The 20,559-nt window shown below is 35.6% G+C and overlaps 4 protein-coding genes across 6 annotated transcripts; 2 read left to right on the top strand and 2 right to left on the bottom strand.

The window, feature by feature from the left end:
- Window positions 1-62: 62 nt before the first annotated feature.
- Window positions 63-5,669, bottom strand: mrpl37 (mitochondrial ribosomal protein L37). Its single transcript, XM_019113205.2, has 7 exons — window positions 5,150-5,669; window positions 4,828-5,011; window positions 3,199-3,314; window positions 2,133-2,318; window positions 1,798-1,949; window positions 1,005-1,208; window positions 63-250 (listed from the first exon to the last, which is right to left on the bottom strand). Exons 1-7 carry the CDS (start codon window positions 5,532-5,534, stop codon window positions 173-175), a joined length of 1,305 nt encoding a protein of 434 aa, XP_018968750.2. The 5' UTR covers window positions 5,535-5,669; the 3' UTR covers window positions 63-172.
- Window positions 5,670-7,606: 1,937 nt separating this feature from the next.
- On the top strand, window positions 7,607-11,715 carry cdcp2 (CUB domain containing protein 2). Its single transcript, XM_019113206.2, has 6 exons — window positions 7,607-7,661; window positions 8,587-8,934; window positions 9,793-10,134; window positions 10,214-10,567; window positions 11,005-11,183; window positions 11,410-11,715. The coding sequence occupies exons 1-6, from the start codon at window positions 7,607-7,609 to the stop codon at window positions 11,713-11,715; spliced, it is 1,584 nt and encodes a 527-aa protein (XP_018968751.2).
- On the bottom strand, window positions 10,822-13,946 carry tceanc2 (transcription elongation factor A (SII) N-terminal and central domain containing 2). The gene is made up of 4 exons (XM_019113309.2): window positions 13,675-13,946; window positions 13,446-13,587; window positions 12,958-13,154; window positions 10,822-12,102 (listed from the first exon to the last, which is right to left on the bottom strand). The coding sequence occupies exons 1-4, from the start codon at window positions 13,771-13,773 to the stop codon at window positions 11,908-11,910; spliced, it is 633 nt and encodes a 210-aa protein (XP_018968854.1). The 5' UTR covers window positions 13,774-13,946; the 3' UTR covers window positions 10,822-11,907.
- Window positions 13,947-14,448: 502 nt separating this feature from the next.
- Window positions 14,449-20,147, top strand: cdc7 (cell division cycle 7 homolog (S. cerevisiae)). Of its 3 annotated transcripts, none has more exons than XM_042719262.1 (12): window positions 14,453-14,703; window positions 14,959-15,071; window positions 15,596-15,682; window positions 15,805-15,940; window positions 16,077-16,170; window positions 16,271-16,413; window positions 17,032-17,095; window positions 17,419-17,514; window positions 17,596-17,801; window positions 18,463-18,545; window positions 19,410-19,559; window positions 19,659-20,147. In XM_042719262.1, the coding sequence occupies exons 2-12, from the start codon at window positions 14,996-14,998 to the stop codon at window positions 19,991-19,993; spliced, it is 1,470 nt and encodes a 489-aa protein (XP_042575196.1). In that variant the 5' UTR covers window positions 14,453-14,703; window positions 14,959-14,995; the 3' UTR covers window positions 19,994-20,147. The 3 variants fall into 3 exon arrangements, with proteins under 3 accessions (XP_042575197.1, XP_042575196.1, XP_042575195.1); XM_042719261.1 differs by having other exon boundaries at window positions 14,455-14,703; window positions 17,032-17,269; XM_042719263.1 differs by lacking the exon at window positions 17,419-17,514 and having other exon boundaries at window positions 14,449-14,703.
- Window positions 20,148-20,559: the final 412 nt, after the last annotated feature.

Below are 20,559 nucleotides of genomic sequence, written 5' to 3'. Positions count from 1 at the left end.
ATGTATAATACTAATATAAATCTGTCAATATTAGTTAAGAGACATTCAAATGACCAGCCATGTTTAGTCTCAACTGCCAAAATTTTATTCACAGTTCTTATTTTTTCAATTATAGGAGTTTGACATTTTGAAATAACTCTGGCATAATTCTGGCAAAGGTGCTTTGGTCTGTTCACACTGCTCCGTGTAAGTAGAGTGCCAGGAACTTCTTGAAGGTGTCAGGCTGATATCCTGACAAACCAGAGGGGACCTATAATGAAGAGCATGACATGTTCAGTCGACAAACAAAAACAATGATGACAAAACTTGACACCACCTTCTTATATATCACAACTCAGTTACTGGAATTCTAATTTGTTTAGCACTTTCTAAGCAAGTAACGTATCCTTGTAAGAAAAAACTAAACAGTGGCTTTCTGCAAAGCAGATAGTCAAAACAAATGCAAATACATACATGTTTAATGACATTTAATATCAAAAACTAAATTTAAGAACCCTGCCATTAAATAAAGTTTAAATGTTTGTTGCATAGGCGGCCATACACTACTGATTTTTCAAAATATTTTTGACTGAAGTCTCTTATGCTTACCTATGCTGAATATATTTGATTTACAGTAATATTGTGATGTAATATTATTTTTTTTCTATTTTAAAGTATTTTAATTAATTAATTTATTTGTTTGCAAAGCTGAATTTTTAACAGCCATTACTCCAGTCTTTAGTGTCACATGATCCTTCCAGAAATAATTCTAATATGATTTAGTACTTCTCTATTATCAATGTTTAATAAAAGCAGCACAGCTGTTTTAATATACAATTTGCAGCATTTATTTAAAATATAATTTTTTGGTAACATTATTAATGCATTTACTGTCACAATCAATTTAATGCACTTTTTATAAATAAATGTAATAATTTATTTAAAAAAAAAAAAAAAAAAAAAAAAAACAATTGCAGAGCCAAATCTTGATAGTCAAAGTTAATTTATCTGAATGAACTCTTTACCTGCACAACTTTCTTCTTGATAAGAGGCTTGACCTTGGCAAACTCATAAAGAGGCTGGTCCTCATCCACCCATGCCAGATTCTTCACTCCACTGTCAGACTGCAGGTCAGTCGTGTTGAGCTGAAACACCACAAACTGGAAGAGACGGCCATTAGTGGCCACGCTCTGCACCACGATGGGCTTCTCCAGGACACTGGGCTCCTTCTGCAAAAAGATAAGAGAACATCTGCAAACTACTTTTTTTGCTTTATATCATTACTGATAAACTCAGCTGAACATGCAGAGTACAAAGTAGTAAGTAAATATTTAAGACATGTCAACCAAACTAAATTAACACAAGGATTAATTAAGGAAGAATGATCCAGAATCTTGTTTATTTATATGTGCCGATATAGGAAAACAAAATAACAAATGCCACTTATCTACATACATTTTGCATTAAAAGAATGCCATTTGGACATTTTACTGATGTTAAAAACATTGAAACAGTTTGAACAGATTCACAACAATTAGCAATATATACAGCCTTGTTTACGACCAAGTACAAATTTTATTTAATCTTTTTTTGGAAACCATGATAGGTTTGTTTTTTTAGGAAAAGAATTGCATTAATTTTAAACAAAAAATTGACGGTTAAAAAAAGTATTTACTGTCACATTTGATCAATTTAATGCATCCTTGTTAACAAAAATTTCTTCACAAAAAAAGAAAAATCCCAAAACGATTGAACAGCAGTGTTGCCAAGCTCTTATCAATAGTTGTAATCAGTGTTTTAAAGATGCAAGGATCTTACCCCATACAAGGCTTGTGCTCGAGCCAGCGCATTTCCAAAGGCGAACATTACCATTTTAGCACGGAGCTGCTCAGGAAGGAGTTTTGGGGTATTTCCCATCTCCATCAGGAAGAGAGTGTGGGCATGAGGGTAAGGATAGTCTTCTCTGAATCCTTGCAGAAGGTAAATAAACAATTAATTTACTGCTAATAACTGTGAAAATTATTTCAAATTAAACATGCTAAAAGTCACTTAATTAAAAAAACACTGACTGATTGACCACTATCATGACTTTCAGTTGTTGTTGTTTTTCAGGAATTTGCTGTGAGTGATTGTGAATGAAGTCAGTGGCTGACCTGTGTCATTCTTCTCCTGGTAAACATGTGTGTTCTGAAGGTCAATGGTGGGCGCAATGGGGTAGAAGGTCTCCAGAGCCTGATCAGCAGTGCTCTGGATCTGCTCCTGTCCAGCCACCACCGGTAAAGGGGTCATGGAGTTCAACAGTAACCCATTCTGACCTCTGACCTGAAACACGTCCTCTCCTAGGAACAGATGGATTTTGCATATTATTTAACAGAAGTGGTTAAATAATGCATTTTTGGTCTTAATACAGCTTTGTCAATAACAAAAAAATAAAAAAACCTATATATCTATATCTATCTATCTATCTATCTATATATATATATATATATAGATATAGATATAGATATATATATATATATATATATATATATATATATATATATACACATACATATATACATACATACATACATACACACACACACACATACATAATAAACACATAAATATACGTTAAGGAATAACTAATTAATTCTACATCCATTTTGAATAATTAAACATTCCAAATTTGGGATCAGAAAGCTTTTTTTTTAATTGATACTTTTATTCAGTGTGTTGGACTGATCAAAAATGACAGCAAATACATTTATCTTATGAAAGATTTTATATAAATGCTGTTTCTGTTTCATTAAGGAATTCTGAAATCACTGTTTTTTGCAAAAATAGTAAGCTACACAGATGTATTTTCAACATCAATAATAATACGTTTCTAGAGCACCAATTCATCATAGAATGATTTCAGAAGGATCATGTGACACTGAAGACTGGAGTAATAATATGGAGAAATTCAGCTTTGCCATCACAGGAATATATCACATTTTATATATACATATATATTCAAATAGGAAAAAAAAATTATTTCACTTTCCTAATGTTTTCACTATATTTTTGATCAAATAAATTTGGCTTTGGTGAGCAAACAATCCCAAACCTTTCTATGTGTAAGTGTATATACAGAAACAATATTTGTTTATATCTACAAATAAACAGAGTATTGTACACAGTATAAATCTGGTTTCAGACTGTTGCCCAATAAACACTTAAACACTATACACCCACCTCTCCTCCAGGTCGCTGCTAAACTGTATTTCTCAGCAAGGATCCTCTTGGAAAGCTCAGAATGAGTGACCTGCAGGCCTCCACACAGCTGAAGCAGTCCGTTTAAGAGCGAGGGACTATAGAGGATAAGAATATACACATAAAACTCATTTTATTAACTATTTGATGGTTCATACAAAACAGGATGCGAACATTTCCAATTCACCAAACGCATGTTCCCAAGTGTCATGTCTTTTCGTGTCAATGTCAATATGGCCTTTTCATGCTCGTGGTGTGACGGGTTTTTGTGAGAAGGAAAATGTTAAGGGCCAGCAGTAGTTGGGAGATAAAACAGCCACCAAAGGGCAGATTTTAACCAGGGAGATGAAGAGATATCAAAGAGGCTCTTATGAATGGCAGACCTCCCAGGAGCAGTATTAATTAATAAAGGCTTTACAGAGCCGCTGCCTGCTGAGGATGCAGACTGGCCCGTGTTTAATGACCGTCATTAAATTCAAAACACCATCAGAGCGACACGGCCTGGGCCAAATGCCACCTTCCATATTGAAGCTGTTGAGCCAATTATGAAGCACTGGGTGAGAGGGGACAGTAGCTGGTGTGCACGCTTCATTTAACCGTAAGTCTGTTTATAGTGCAAAGATGAAGTGAACTGCATGAACTGCACACTGTATGGCATGTTTTTAGTTAGCACTGCTTCCAGCATAATTAACATGGTACATTGGTGATGTATGGATGACCATCTACATAATGTTGTTAAGCATACCTATCACTGAATGATTATTCGATCACAAGATGAACACTTGAAACATTATTTCACAAACTGCAAGACACTTGTGGTACTATTTGCAGTAACCACCAGATTTACCCACAAAAAGAAACTGTGGTTGTTGTTTACATAATGAACGTGCAAATTTCCTATCTTACAGAACAGTTTTTTTTTTAATAGAAGACAAAAGGCAAAAGTCAAACTTGCAAGGTTTACAGTTCAGTTTCTAGCATTTTATTTTTGTTAAGAGCACAAAAAGTACTTCTGTTTTTGCCTTTCTAACTTGTAACATTACATGCTTGCTTGACGCACAAGGCCAAACCTCTCAGGCATTAAACGAGCATGTTTGAGCTTTTGTTTATCATATTTTAAAGAATATTAAAAATCTATTTTATGTTCTACAGAAGAATGAAAGTCATACAGGTTTGTAATGACATGAGGGCAAGGAAATGAAAGAATTTACTTTTTTGTTTCAAATCAATTCATTTAAGGAAGGATGGTTTTTAAGTTATGAAATAGTTTGCAGTATGTAATAAAATAAAACACAAAACATTGTTGGGTTTCAGCAAAAACACAGGCTCAATAACTATAAAAAAAAATTAATCAAATGATCAACTCTAAAAACTTTAAACAAGCTCACGAGTTTAATACAAAAATATACAAATGACAGACGGTCAGTGAATATGTGTTTTCTAGTTTTTTGAAAAAGTCACTGGTGTCATGATCTTTTATTATTTATGTGTCATTACTTCATTAAGATCAATTTCTAATTAAGGAGTGATGTTTGAGACAAAGCCATTTTTAAGGCAAGTCTTGTTTCTAGACTACAGAAGTGAGATCAGTAATACAGTCAGGGTACCCACCAGAACCTTTCTCTGGGTGGCCGGTGTTCTGTGGTGTCCCACAGTCTGGAATTTTTAATGGCGTTCTGTACTCTCTCATCTTGATTCTCAATCTGATTGGCTGGATCTTCAGCAAGGGTGAGAATTTGATCAGGCAACCCTTTAATGAGGACCGACTTACTGAGCCAGAGGGCTTGTCGAACGCCTACACACAAATCACAATCACACATTATCTGCTGTTATACACGTCAAACCAAAGTTTAAGCAAATACACTGTATACACACCCATATATACCAAAATATCTGTCTTTACCATAAAAATGCAAAGAAACACTATAACTACCTTCCAGCACATTCGTCCTCTGATTGAATATGTAACATGGTTTGTCTTTATACAGAGGCATATCTTCTAGTTTAGGGGACTGATAGTGATTCGGTTCTTTCCATCCACGTTCCCAGGGAGGAAACTTCGGCTTTGCCAGTCCAGGGACGAAGTGCATCCTGTCGGCATAAGTGATCGGCTCCAGTCCGGCTATTTCATGGACCACTCGAGGTTTTTTTCTCGGAAGAATCTTCCCATATAAACAAGAGCCAGTGGATAAGCAGCGACGTCCATGAGGAATCATAATGAGGACACTATGAAAGTCTTTTGATTTACAGTTTTGGGTTATTTTAAGAGCCGACGTACTAACTCTTTGCACGGTTGCTTTAAACATTATTACTAGCATGTATAATAGGTGTCTGAAATTAATATACTAGTCTATGTTCAACAAAACCAAATGATGTTCCTTGTCGTGACACTTCGTCGTTGCACTCAGGAGGCGGCCATGATTGTGCGACGTCACGTGGGGAGTGTGTCTTCTTCTGGAAACTGTAAACGTGCATGTTAACAGATATTACGGATCACTGCCATCTATCGATCATTGCTGGTTACTGCATAAACGTACTCGAGGCCATATGCACTCACTGGCCCTTTTTACACCTTGGGTAGGACCAATTGTATGAAGATCATTCATTCATACAGAATCTCTCCAGATCCTTCAGATTCACAGCTCCATGTTGGTGCTTCTTCTCTTCAGTTCCCCCCTCATTTCCTATAGGGTTTAGATCAGAGGACTGGGAAGGCCGTGGCAAAAGCTTGATTTTGTGCTCAGTGACCCCTTTTTGTGTTGATTTTGATGGAAGATCCAACCACGACCCATTATAAGATTTCTAACAGAGGCAGTCGGGTTTAGATTTTTTATCTGTTGGTATTTGATAGAATCCATGATGCAAAATGTTCAGGACCTCCCTTTTTTAGTTTCATAGAAGCTAGTGCCATTTGAAGTTAGTTTAGTGTTTTATGACTGATTATTATGGTGTTTTTTTTTTTTTGATGAGGGAGGGTTTTTTTTCTTGAAACCCTCCTGAACAACATGCGGTGATGTAGGGGATGTTTGATATTTTTTAGGCTTTCTGACCCCAAAACTCAACTAATCCCCAGCATTCTGGCCAAATTCGCCCATTGGCCTCTGACCATCATGGCCTCCTAACCATCCCCATACACTGATTGGCTTCATCACTCTGTCTTCTCTCCACCAATAAGCTGGTGTGTGGTGGGCGTTCTGGCGCAATATGGCTGCCGTCGCATCATCCAGGTAGATGCTGCACACTGGTGGTGGTTGAGGAGATTACCCCCTTCTATGTAAAGTGCTTTGAGTGCCCAGAAAAGCGCTATGTAAGGAATTATTATTATTATTATTATTATTATTATTATTATTATTATTAATATTATTATTATTATTATTATTATTATCTCTCCAATTCTCCAGCCTTGGAGAGTCTTTGGTCACTCAAACTCTCCTCACTGTGCATTAGGACGATATAGACACGTCCTCTTACAGGCATGGAAATAGTGGGGCAGCTGTGGCCTAATGGTTAGAGAGTTGGACTTGTAACCCTAAGGTCACAGGTTTGAGTCTCGGTGCTGGCAGGAGTTGTAGGTGGGAGGGAGTGAATGAACAGCTCTCTCTTCCACCCTCAATACACATGGCTGAAGTGCCCTTGAGCAAGGATATAGCTGGATATAGCTGCCCACTGCTCCGGGTGTGTGTTCACAGTGTGTTTACTTCTCACTGCTGTGTGTGTGCACTTGGATGGGTTAAATGCAGAGCACCAATTCCGAGTATGGGTTACCATACTTGGCAAATGTCACGACTTTCACTTTCAAATAGGGATTTTTAATATTAGTGGAGGGTACTGTATTATGTCAAACATAATATTTTGTAAGTTTTCTTTTTATGGCAATTTATATCTTTTTTTTATTTGTATTCAGTTGTTCATTTGTCAGCTTCTTTGTTTCAGTGACAAAAAAATTTTTTTGTATTGTTTGAATAATAATAATAATGAAGTTTATTATTGTGGATATATAATCATATTTGTCTAAAATTCACAAGTCTGTCTACACATTAAAACATCAGCAGCATTACAGTACACTGCTTGTAATACATGTGGACATCTGTATGTCTCTTCCTCTTATCAACTTAAAACACGCCACTTGTTCCATGTGCATGATACACTCATTAACTTTTCATGCCTTTCTCTCCAAACAGTGTATTGACAAGCCACCTGCGTGCATTTGATAGTCCTCATTAAAATTTAGTCAGAGAGCCAAAGAGTGGACCACCTATCCAATTGCCCCAGAACGAGAGGCCACAGAATGAGGAGCTTTAATATTACTTCTGCTCTCTGAACCCTGCAGGACAGTATGTGCAGAAGAACTTAAATACTACATACTACGAGAAACAACATGGTTTTAAGGATGACTGTCTTCATTCATGTTTTGTTCATTGCTGCAAAAGTCACCTCCAAGAAAGGTAGGACGGCTTCCTGTCTCATGGGTGAAAGTGTACACCGTATGAATGTTGTATCATTGTAAACACCTCAGTTCTTCTGTAAGTATGTATGGCAGCTTCCTAAATTGGATGATTCTGTGATAGTTTTTAATGCCTGTGCATTTCTGAGCATTAGCTTAAACACAAGTATATTCAGTAGGAAAAGTATACTTATAAAGTGCAGATCCTGAATACAATGTAGATTTTGTTTGTTGTTTCGGATAAAAATGTATTCAGCTGTACACTTCTGTAAATATTTGTGGTAAAAAAAGCATCTGTGGATGCCAGAAATATGGTATCAACATTTTAAATTTTACAGATTGAACTTAAATTTACAGTAAAACACATACTGAAATAACTCAAGTAATATTAACCTACTGAAATATTAAAGTCAGTTTTGTTCCTTTATAATGATGAATAAAAGCTCATCACAAGTAGCCTTTCCACAAGGTGAGGTAGATACTGTATTATATATATATATATATATATATATATATATATATATATATATATATATATATATATATATATATATATATTTATATATATATATATATAGGTAGATATAGATATGTAATGTGCACCGTGTACAGTATCATGGTAACAAAGACAACATTAAAATAATGCTATTAACATTCATTTAACAATATAAGATGTAACATAAAACCCTATACATAACTGATAAGCATAAAACTAAGAAGTGAAAACAAAAAAAACATAGAAAACAAATGTCAAGTGTCAAAGAAGTTTTAAGATGATTTGTTCCTTTTCATTTCCAAAACTGTAAATTTAGCAGTATTTCAGTGTAAAATTACATGAAATGTCCAATTAGATCTATTATAGTTTTCCACTACAGATTATAAGGGAAGTTTCCGTTGAATTTTTTTACAGTATTATATGTTTATAGGTGTTAAATGTGGAGGAATCCTCTCTGCAAGCAGTGGCAATGTGTCAAGCCCTAATTTTCCAGGCCTGTACCCTTATAATACTGAATGCACCTGGTTGATAGTGGTCTCGGAAGGCTCTTCCGTACTGTTAACCTTCCATCACTTCGAGCTGGAATACCATACAGACTGTGCTTATGACTACATCAAAATATACAACGGCATCTCAGAGGATGAAGGCAACCTTCTGGGGAAATTCTGTGGAGATGTGTCTCCTCCTCAGTTCAGCTCATCCTGGAACGTCATGTCCATCATCTTCCATTCAGACCGCCATGTTGCACGCAAGGGTTTCTCGGTTGGCTATAGGAAAGGTGAGGAGTGTGACTGAAGATTCCAGGTGTGATATCAATTAATATGCAGTTGATTACAACTGACAATAAATACCACTTGTCCCTCAGTTTGTAAAAATAAGCAAATATTGTGTTTACTGCAGTCCTTTTACAATTAAAGTATATGGGGCAAGACATTGCACAGGGATAAAACACCTTGTTTCAGTAGTATAGCCACAAAACCTCAACATCATATGTGTTAACATAGGTCTAGTGTGATGAAAATTGCTTACTAACCTTGATATATCCAGTCTGTCATGACCAGCTAACCCTCATTAAAAAAAGGCTAGTATTCCACATATTACTATTTTATAGTTAAATATATTGAAATTAAATTTATTTGAACATATAACTCAAGACTGTTCAAAACAGTCCAGATGAATGAAACTTTTTCTACATCAGCACATTATAAATATTACTCTACACTCATTTTACTTGACCTTTTAAAATCACAAATTCTTAAAAATTCTAGACTGAAACACTTAATAATTCAAAATAAATAAATAAATTTTTTTTATTATGTGTTTCACAAATTTGGTTTCCATATTTAAAAAATCTTTTTTTTTTTTTTTTTTTTTAGTTTTAGTAATCTTTTCCAGGTAAAAATGATCTGAGTGGGTGAAAGCTGCACATTTCTGTTTTTAAAGCCTCCAGAATGCCTTGCCCCATAGAATGTGATGTTTAAGTTCCAACTAAGTTCAAACTAAAAAATACATTTAAATTATTTTTGAGATAAATGAAAGCATTCTAGATGACAGTTTTTTTTTTTTTTTTTTTTTTTTTTTTTTAAAGTAATGTAAAAATAAAAATAAACTTAATTTGTTCCTTTCTCAAAATCAGATATGTGTGGTGGGGTATTGACCGGTCTATCAGGGGTCATCTCAAGCCCAGGTTATCCACTAGAGTACAACAACAATGCAGATTGCTCCTGGACTGTACACGTGTCCAATCAGAGTGTAGTGAGCCTGGTGTTTCTCGACTTCCAGTTGGAAAACAATGAGGGGTGCAATTTCGACTACGTGGCCCTCTTTGATGGCCCCTCTGTTAAACACCATCACCTGGGCAATTACTGTGGTAATGAGAGACCTCCCAACACCGTCACCACATCAAACCATCTGCTTGTGGTCTTTAAATCTGACTTTAATATTGGTGGGAGAGGTTTTAAAGCCTACTACTACTCAGGTGAGACACATTTTCAAACAAGATATCACAATAAAATAAAATTTCAAATACATTTTCCTTGATATTCCTGTTTTTAAAGGAGAGTGCCAGCAAATTCTCAAAAATATCAGTGGGAACTTTACTAGCCCTCACTACCCAAACATCTACCCCAACAACATCAACTGTCACTGGACAATCACTTTAGCGGCTGGCTACAGGATTAAGCTCTTTTTTCCCTTTCTGGAGCTTGAGGATCGTAACAGCCTGACTGACATGTGCGACTATGACTTCGTGTCTGTGTACGATGGGGACAGTGAGACAGACACTCTGTTGGGTCAGTGGTGTGGCAGTGAACAGCCTCCATCTTTGACCTCGAAGGGAAATAAACTACTGGTCGTTCTCAGCACTGACCGGAACTATGCCTTTAAGGGATTCATGGCCTCCTATATAGGAGGTGAGTGCTCACTTATCATAGTTTGAATTCACTCTTCTAACGTAAATGACATTAGACCATTAGGCATTATGAGTAGGCACATGGGTGAATTATGCAGTTTTCCACAAAAATTTTGTGACATCTCTGAAATATGAATATTTATTTAAAAGTGTATTTAGCAAAAATAAAATTTACAGTGTAGCTTTAAGGCCAATAATTGCATTACATTAAGGACTCTTATAAAAAGTCAATAACTAAACACCAGTGAAAAGTAATTAATAGTCTGTGTGAACATATTTATTTAAAACAATCACATATCACATTGTTTGGCAAAAGAGAATTGCATTTATACCTCAAAATATTCCTCAAAGAATTGTTACGTTCTTCACATAATTATTGTAAACACCACATTGAACTCAACCTGAATATGTTATTTTGTTTTGGTTCGTGTCTTGCAGTGGTCCCAGTCAATGTAAGCTGCACCCGAACAGAGTTTCAGATTCAGATCTCCAGAGAGGCTTTGCCCCAGCTTGACCGTGAGAACATTTATCTTGGGAATCCATCCTGTTCGGCCCAGCTGACAGAAACATCCTACAAAATTCTAGCCCGTTTTGTCAACTGTGGAACCGCTGGACAGGTATATAAGACAAAGAGACCCTCATGCAGTGATTTCTTGGGATACCACATTTAAAACACCTCTACTGCCCTACACCTTTTTCAACAACAGTCTTAAATTTAGGTCTAATTCAGTGGCTGATGTTAGCGAATATCTGATATATCTTACATCAGCTTAGAGACCAGATTTAATATGGTTTTGTTTAAATTAAAATTAATGTTGCACCATATCCTGTGATCTTCTGTAGAAACGTCAAAACATCACCATGCTGGTGAACTCACTTTATATCGACTACTCAGACGGACCGCTGCAGAATATTCAGGAGTATGAGGTGCAATGTGACGCCCAGAGGAAGATGGCAATGGTCAACATCATCTCAGTTGAGGAGCGTAACCGGCTCAATGAACTGGCCCGTCTGGCCAAGGAATCAAACAACAAGAATGTCGATGAAGAAAGTGAACCTCATGAGACCAGTGACATCATCTTCATCAGCATCTGTGTTCTCGCTGTGATCCTCATGTTAATTGCTATTGTGTGGTTGGTGCTTTTATAGGTGTGCCACACAATGCATACATAAGGACTTGATACATCTCTATTTTGTACCGTTTTGGAAAGAACATTCTGATAAATGTGATGTAAATAAAAGTCAAATGTTGTATTTAAGAACAAGACTGAAAGTTAAAAAAAAAAAAAAAAAAAAAAAAAAAAAATTACTTGAGGTCCCATATTTGAATTTTTCAGTTCTTCACAGTTTCTTTTTGTGACTGCTTACAAATTTATTAACTGGTAGTTTGCCATCCTTGACCTGTGCTCTCAAGTCAGGCCTATTTTTCAGTGCAAAGACAAGAGCCCTCACAGTCCTTCTGTATGCTCCACTAACAAGTCGAGAGCTTTGGTGAAAAACTTCTCTCTCTATGTTCTCCACCAGTCCATGCTCCACCTGGAACATCAGGAAAATAATTATTATCTATGTACAATAAGAATTTAAAGTACAACTGTATCATGGTAATATTTAATATGGGGTTCCTGAAGCATTTCTAAAGGTGCATTTAAGACTTTCTTAGGGAATAATTTAAAGCTAACATAATATGTTCTCTAAATGTATTTGTCTAGGAAGTACACAATGAGTTACTAGTTATTAGAAACAATCTAAAGTATAAAAATAAAACTCGCTTCAGATCTCGATTACTTTTTAATTAATTTTACAAAAAGAAATAGCTTAAGATTTGAATTGGTCTGCTCCCAACCACTAGAATATAGAAATAACAGCTACAGATCACACTGCTAAAATGTGATGTTCTTGTTTTGAAGTGAAAAGGTCAAAAACTCTAAAATCAAGATACATTTGCTTGACAAGCAAAGTCACATAGAAAAAGTTTTATGAGAATTTGATCAAAATTAACTAAATTTCTGACTAAAACTAACAAATATATGCCAATTGGCTCAGAGAAATCAACTTAAAATACATTTTAATACAATTTCAGATTTTCAATTAAGCAGCACTTGGCAATTGACATATTTGTTCTTGTTTTCATTATAAACTCACTTTTATCAATTACTCAAAAAAAGAAGATTTTGCATTGTATGTCATTATGCGTCTCTGGTACATGAACTGGAAAATGAGACAAAAACACTGTGGAAGAACATCACTTTTTTGGATTAAAAGGTAGAGTTATTTCTACATTCTAGTGTTTGGGAGCAGAGGTATTCAACCTTGAAGCTAATTCTTTATATAGCAGTAACTACTGAAAGCGTAGGTCGTAAAGAAATTGTAATGACCAGTTAGGATCAGTACCTTCAGCCCTGTGGCTTCAGATAGCAGTTTCTTTGCATTGCTCCTCAAACTTTCTGTCTGTTTGTCACAGCGAACTTCTATGGTAGGTTTATTTGCATGTTCCTCAATGAAGGTCCTCCAGTGTTTATACACCTCCCCTGCTAGTGACTTGATTTCAGGATCTTCTGAGTGTTTGCGTAGGTTGTTAACTGTGTGTCCTGCATTAAAAGCAATGAGAAAATGGTATGAATTTTAAATAGTATTTGTTAGAATGTGACTTTTTTCTTCATTTTAATTTTGTTTGGGGAATGATTTTTTGAAGATACCACACCTTAGTGGCACCTTCAGTGGGAGAAGTTAGAAACTGACTAATATCTATGTTTCAAATGTCTCAATATCTATGATATTGAGAAATAAAAAGAGGGATATAACCACTGATCTATATATGTTCTATATTATAGATCAGTGGATATAACAAGAACATTAACAAAAGAACAATAAACTCTTACCGATTCTGGTAGTCTTCAGGACTTCTCTGGAAGGCATTTTCTTATCTAGCTCATTCAAGGCTTCTATCATATTTTCTTTAGGCTGGCCAGGCAGTTCAAGGATTGACCTGTACCTTTCAATGTCTTCAATCACGACCACTCTCTGGAACAAATACAGACGACTAACGTTACATAAATAAAACCACACCTGGTGAAAATGATGGCCAGAGTAAAACAACCAATGACTTACCCGCAGAGACTCTAAGGTCGCTTGCTTGTAATTCCTCTCTTGTTTCGGTTCCTGTTTCACCCTGTCTGCCTTTGGTAACCGAACTACAAATTTATCCATGATTAAAAACCTGATGTGAACGAACTTACACCTGCTCTAGCTACAGTTAATTTTTTTCACTTACTGCATTGTACATCTGTGAATGGAACTGTACGGCAGCAATAAAACAAAACACAACAGTAAATTGAATTCTACTTCACACCGGAAGATAGCGCACCTCTGCAAGATAAAGATTTTTCAATATAAAAGCCCTCTTAAAGTTACCCGTCACGGACACAAAGCTAATATAAAAACATAAAAACAATTCAGTCTTCAGACTACTAATACATTAAATAAAATAAATGTTTAATATCTATCTTTCAACATTTTAGCAATAAGAGAAAAGCGTTTTAATAGCTCGATAATAAATTGTAATTAAGTTGTTTGAAATTATTAAATACTAAAAAAAGAAAAATGTTCATGTTTCATCAAATGGGGAAATTAAACTGCATTTTACATTGTCTTCATCATTTGAACTGTTATTTTGAGAATTGTATTTGAGCATTAGATATATAATTTAAATTTTATTAGGGAAAAAACTTTCATATTAAATGTCAGCCATCATTAAATTTATATCGGTTATGGTTGTATATGAAAATTTTACTTTGTTAAAGGTAAACCGCGCATTGGGCATTGTCTGAGCTGGTGAAACTGCATTCTGGGAACAAATGGAATAGGTCACGTGATCTGCGTCTTGTTTTAGCGCGGGAATAGGAAGTTGTCGGGAAGAGAGACAGTTTAGCAAGTCCGAAGTTTTTGTATATTAAAATATTCGCTATTTCTTTTAGAAATAAGCGTGTTTGACAGAGTGACGAATTTAGTGTTTAGTATCAAAATAGGCCCTTAAGTTAACTTTAAGTTAAGTGAACTCCACGCGGTAACCGTTTATGTCAGTGCGGATACAGACTGCTGGGACAGTGTTTATCATAAACTCGGTGAAAACAAAAACAGGTAAGCTATAATATGTTCATTACCGCAGTAACTTACGACCTTAAAACGTATATTAAGGTTTTTACTATAATTATTATTATTATTGTTGTGTGTGTGTGTGTGTGTGTGTGTGTGTGTGTGTGTGTGTGTGTGTGTGTGTGTGTGTGTGTGTGTGTGTGTGTGTGTGTTTGTTGACCTTGTTTGGATACAGTTAAACTAGTAATATGCCAGTTAAGATGTAAATGAGTAATAATACCATTTAATGTCATCCAACAGTTTCCCACATTATAGCTGTTGGTAATTGTGAGATTAAATGGAAGCAGCTCAGACTGTCCAGAGGAGCACTCAACAAAGTGTTGCAAAGGGCAGGAACCAGCACAGAATTCCTAGTGAGTGAGACAATATTTCAATATGCGGGAACCCTTGTGAGAAAGAAGTGGATGTAATCATAATAATCTTTTCTTGTGCTTTAATGAAATACACATTTTCATGCATATTTCATATTGTTAAGTACTTGATTGTAATTGGAACTGTAATGTGTTATTTGAGATTACAATTAATTAAATATGTATATAAATGCATGGCATACAGGTTTCAACAGAAATAAGATTAAAGTAGAATTTAGGTTTCCTAAAATGCTTCTCAGTACATTCAGCAGTATGCTTTATCTAATACATTGTCATTTAATTGGTATTAACATGCAGTTAGTTGTCCGAAAACAATACATTCAGTTTGCATTTGCATGTATATTCTTCTACTGTATGTTTTTTTACTTTTATATACTTTTTCTTTTAGGTATGCTGAAGCATACTTCCTTTTCTCAAGGGAATGAATGCTTGTTTAGTGACATTTTTAGATTACTTTATAACTGTTTATAAAAATAATTAAACCTACCTGATTCTCTTTTGTTTAGGGGATGTTGAGACAGACATTGCATACCTGTATGAAGTTCTGCCGCAGCTGTCTCGAATTTTTCGTATCATAGATAAAATTGGAGAAGGTTTGCCATTATATTTCTTGCTGCTTGAATACTGTATGATATCTTTGAATGCACTGAAATCACGCTTTTTGTTTTCCTTCTGCTGATTGGCAAACCTTTAAGATCCTTTATTGTCATTACAGGTACTTTCAGCTCAGTGTATTTGGCAGAGGCACAGATGACCGATGGGTCGAAAAGGATGTTTGCATTGAAACACCTCATCCCTACCAGTCACCCTGTGCGTATAGCCGCTGAACTCCAGTGCCTGACTGTTGCTGGGTGAGTGATGCAAATATTTTCATATTTTGACCTATTACCATTTATTTTCATGTATTCAGGCATAGTTACCTTGTGAGGAACAGTCTTGGGTTTCAGAGTTACAGTAGAGGATTTGTCAATTATTTTCCCTCCACAGAGGGAAAGAAAATGTGATGGGAGTAACGTACTGCTTCAGGAAAGAGCATCACGTGGTCATTGTCATGCCATACATGGAGCATCAAACCTTTGTGGTATGTTTCCCCAGTATGTGCTTTTACCCCTAATAATGATACACCATGAAATGCTTGACCAGTACCCAAGATTTTACCCAAAAGTCTTAATTCCTTGTAGGATATTGTTGGCTCCTTAAGTTTTGAGGATGTGAGGCATTACATCTTCCACCTGCTCAAAGCCTTGAGACACATTCACAAGTTTGGCATCATCCACCGAGACATCAAACCAACTAATTTCCTGTTCAATCGACAAAAGAGGGAGTATGTATCTGATGTTCATGTCTCTGGATCTAGACTCGCTTTCTGAAACGCATGCAATCGCCACAGTTTCTTGCTTATTGAAGATAATGGTAACAATTGATTAACCAGCTAAATGAGTGTTAGATGATGGCAAAGGTAATCGTAATGTTGGGGAAATTACTTTTAATATTGCTATAACCAGTTTGATGCTGTGTATTGTGCTTTCCTAATCATTTTTTTGTCACCCTTATGCTGTTTCAAACCCATCAGTCTTTTGTTCATCTTCAAAACACAGATGATTTTTATTGAAACCTGAGGTTTCTGTTGCTCTTTTCTTTTACCGATTTGGATTAATTGATCGATATAGAGAAAGTTTACTGTATCTTTTTGAAGTGTGAAAGTTTTTGATTTATATACACATAATAGTCTATTTAGTTTTGATTTTTGAAATTTTGGGTTGGAGGGGTTATAATCAAAATGTTACAATAACAACGTTACGTAATCAGTTTAAAAGGAGGATAGGAGGGCATTCAAATATTGTCTCGGACCAAGGGGCCTTGGAATAAAAAAGGTTGATAACCACAGGAATAGATCCGAGTAAACTGAGGCATGCTGATTCCCATCTCTCACTTTCCTCAGGTATGCTCTAGTGGATTTTGGCCTGGCACAAGGCACTCCTGATACACAGATAGAACTGCTGAAGGTGGTGAAATCAAAATCTCATAAAGGTGGCGGGTCATCTAAGATGGTGGAGGAATCACTTGGGAAACAGAAACTTGTGCCTTTACCACCCAACACCAGAAACACTGCTCTCCAGTCCAGCACTAAAGCACCTGCTAAAAGACCATGCCCAGCTTCACGCATTAAACACAGCAAGGTGTCTGCACTGGTTTCTTTGTTAAATAAAGTTTTTAATATGATGATGGTTGAGTCCAATTAGGGGAATACTGTACTTCCAAGTTGATATACTTATATTGTTTTATTTTGGGGAAACTTATGTCAAAACCTATGTCCTTCCTCTCAAAGGAACTGTTGGAACTTGATAATGCGCCACGGTCTGTATTTGGGGAGAAAAACATAAATGGCACAAACTCTCATAAACCTGGCACTGACAAAGTTGAGGTTAGCATCTATTTTCACACTGGTTGTATCTGACACCTTCTGAATAACTATAAGCTCTTCACCTGTCATATTGTATTTCAGGGACTGCTTTCAAAACCAAAACGAGAGGAATTAATTCCACGCAAGATTGTTTCTTCAAAACACCGTTCAGTACCAGTGAGAACACCACTGAATCAGAGACAGAAAGCCCCCACTGAGAGTCAGAAACCCAAACCCCCTGCCGTCAGCCCGAGTCTCACCTGCAACTGCTATATGACTGACCGTGTCTGCAACATCTGCCTGTCCAGGTTCATGCTCTTAATCAAATCATATAGTTACAGATTTTTATTTTTAGAAAGCCTATTTTTAATCTAAATTGATATGCACATTTCTAAGGCCTAGAAATTATCAAAACTATGCAGGAATATTTGCTGTTCTACATAATCTACTACATAATATTTTACTTTTTTAGCAAGTAAAAGTCCTTTTAGTATAATTGTAAAAACCTTCAGGATGTGGTACCCTTTTAGCTGGGTACAATTTTACTTATTTTAGGTACACTTGTAGGTCTTTTAGCTGTGCGATCTTTACTGATTTTCATTTTTTAAGTAAATGTAGGAATAACTTTTATATTGTTAGTAGTATTTCAAGATGCAGACTTATTGGACTGTAGCAATTTAAGTTTACTTGATTATCTAAACATTGTGGATTATCCTCATTTTTAGAAAAATCATGGCAACATTTTTGAGGTACACTTATTTGTACATCTTTCATTCATCATTGTATCGTGTTGCATAATGTTTTGCCCCCCACAGTAAAAAATGGAAACATTATTTTTTTAGATTTTGTTTAGTAGTTCAATAAACTCCTCCATTTAAAAAAAAAAAAATCTGAATATTATTTCATATGTCAGGCTTTACAGCATTAATTTAGTAGTGCAGTGAGTGAAGAACTCTTTGTTTTTCCTAGGAAACAGCAGGTGGCTCCGAGGGCTGGTACCCCAGGCTTTAGGGCTCCTGAGGTCCTGACTAAGTGCCCTAACCAGGGAACAGGTAAAGCTACCAAAAGACATTTTAATTTGTTTCATGTTGTTATTTGGGGTGTGATTTTTATCCCCAATGGTGTTTTCCATTCAACTTGTAAAGTTTCCAACTTTCCACTTGAAAAAGTACAATCCCACTTAATGTAGACTTCCAACATATATGTACACGAAAGCAAACGCTATAATCATGGCTAGTGTAGTCTGATTGACAAACAAACAAGTTTTATGTGTCAATTTCTTTGAACAAATCTTTAAAAAAAATCACATACTGAATCTGTCAGAGTGATTACTGAATCAACATCACTATACCCAAATGAATCAGAACTGAATCAAAAATCAAGTCAAAACTCAACTGAAACAAGTTGAAATTGGACATAAATCAAGAAATCTCTGTTTAATACTCTGTGCAATTGTCATCATTTAAGGATTGGACAACATGTTTCATGGCTGTAATACAGAGATATCAAGTAGATATCACGGGTTCATGGGCATTGTTCATTATAAATAGTGTAGTGATGCATTAAGCATTGTTCTTGCAGAAGTAACTGCAACCAAGTAACTTTCTGCTGGTCAAAGCAGCAATTCACATGACCAACTTGAATAAGTCAAATCTGCATGGGGAACACAAAATTCTCACTTGGTTTACTTTTGAAATGACTAGATTTCGCCTAAAAGGTCACCAAGCAACAGTAAATGTGGCTGCACTTTCAGTGTGATGAACATTTCATAATTTGTTCAATTCTGTCTAGCTTATGTTTCAAAGCATATATATATATATATATATATATATATATATATATATATATATATATATATATTCTTTTCACAGATAACAATAATACATTCTGACTTATGAAGCAATATCTCTCTGCAGCTATTGACATGTGGTCAGCCGGTGTCATATTGCTGTCACTGCTAAGTGGGAGGTATCCATTCTTCAAAGCCAGTGATGATCTGATCGCTCTTACTCAGATCATGACCATCCGAGGATCTAGAGAGACGACAGAGGCTGCTAAGACGTTCGGTAAGTCATCGTCTACAGTGTCTCTGGATCATATTGTACATTGATTCTCATCTTATCTCTTGTACCTAATTGAAAATTATTTTGTGTGTCTGATTGCAGGTAAATCTATAGTGTGCAGTCGTGAGCTTCCTCGGTTGGACCTGAAGATCCTCTGTGAAACTCTAAGAGGTTTGCGATCCTGGGATGACGGCTTACTTCCTGCTGAGTTTCAAGCCTCACATAACCCAGCAGAAGGAAAACAGGATGCAGGGAGTCCTGTTAAGAAGCATAAGAGCTCTCTCAAAAGCAGTGCAGAGCTGCAGGAGATGGGCTGGGATAAAGTGCCTGATGATGTGTATGACCTCCTGGATAAACTCTTAGATTTAAACCCAGCATCGAGGATAACTGCTTCTGTGGCACTTCAGCATCCACTTTTCAAAGATATGACTGATTAGTTTTTGTGGCATGTTCTAATTTTGTATTATTTTTTAAAGAGTTAGATTTATGCATCTATTTTCTAACTACATGCTGTACAGCGATGTTTTATTTATTGGTCTTATTTTTGGGGTTTCTTAAGATTCACTTTTGAGAATAAAAAGTTCAAACTTGTTTAAAGTTCATCTTAGAGAGTATTTCTTGAATGTAAGGTTCTGACACATTTTTGGATAAAATTACATTTATGAACCCTTTTGAAAACCACCAGACTGTTTTGTTTATATATTATAGGAGTTAATATCATTTGTGACAGCTACAGTGTTGCTATTATCTTCTTTTTTGCTGTCTGTACTCACTAGTTTGTAAATCAATTTAGCATAAGTTGTTCAGCAGTACAAGCTGTGGCAGAGAACTTCAAAAAGCTAACATCCATAAAATTATTGCCTGAAGAGCAATAATTCAAAATTGTTTATAAGGCCACCTAAATGTGATATTGTGACATACACATGGGTTTGATTGTTACTAATTATTTTGTACATATAAAATAAATTTAGCATTTAAAAAATCATTTCAAATTTAGAATAAA

Source organism: Cyprinus carpio, chromosome B2 (assembly GCF_018340385.1).
Source record: "Cyprinus carpio isolate SPL01 chromosome B2, ASM1834038v1, whole genome shotgun sequence".
Taxonomy (NCBI): Eukaryota; Metazoa; Chordata; class Actinopteri; order Cypriniformes; family Cyprinidae; genus Cyprinus; species Cyprinus carpio.
Note: the sequence above shows the minus strand (reverse complement) of the source record. Positions and strands in the feature narration are given on the sequence as shown.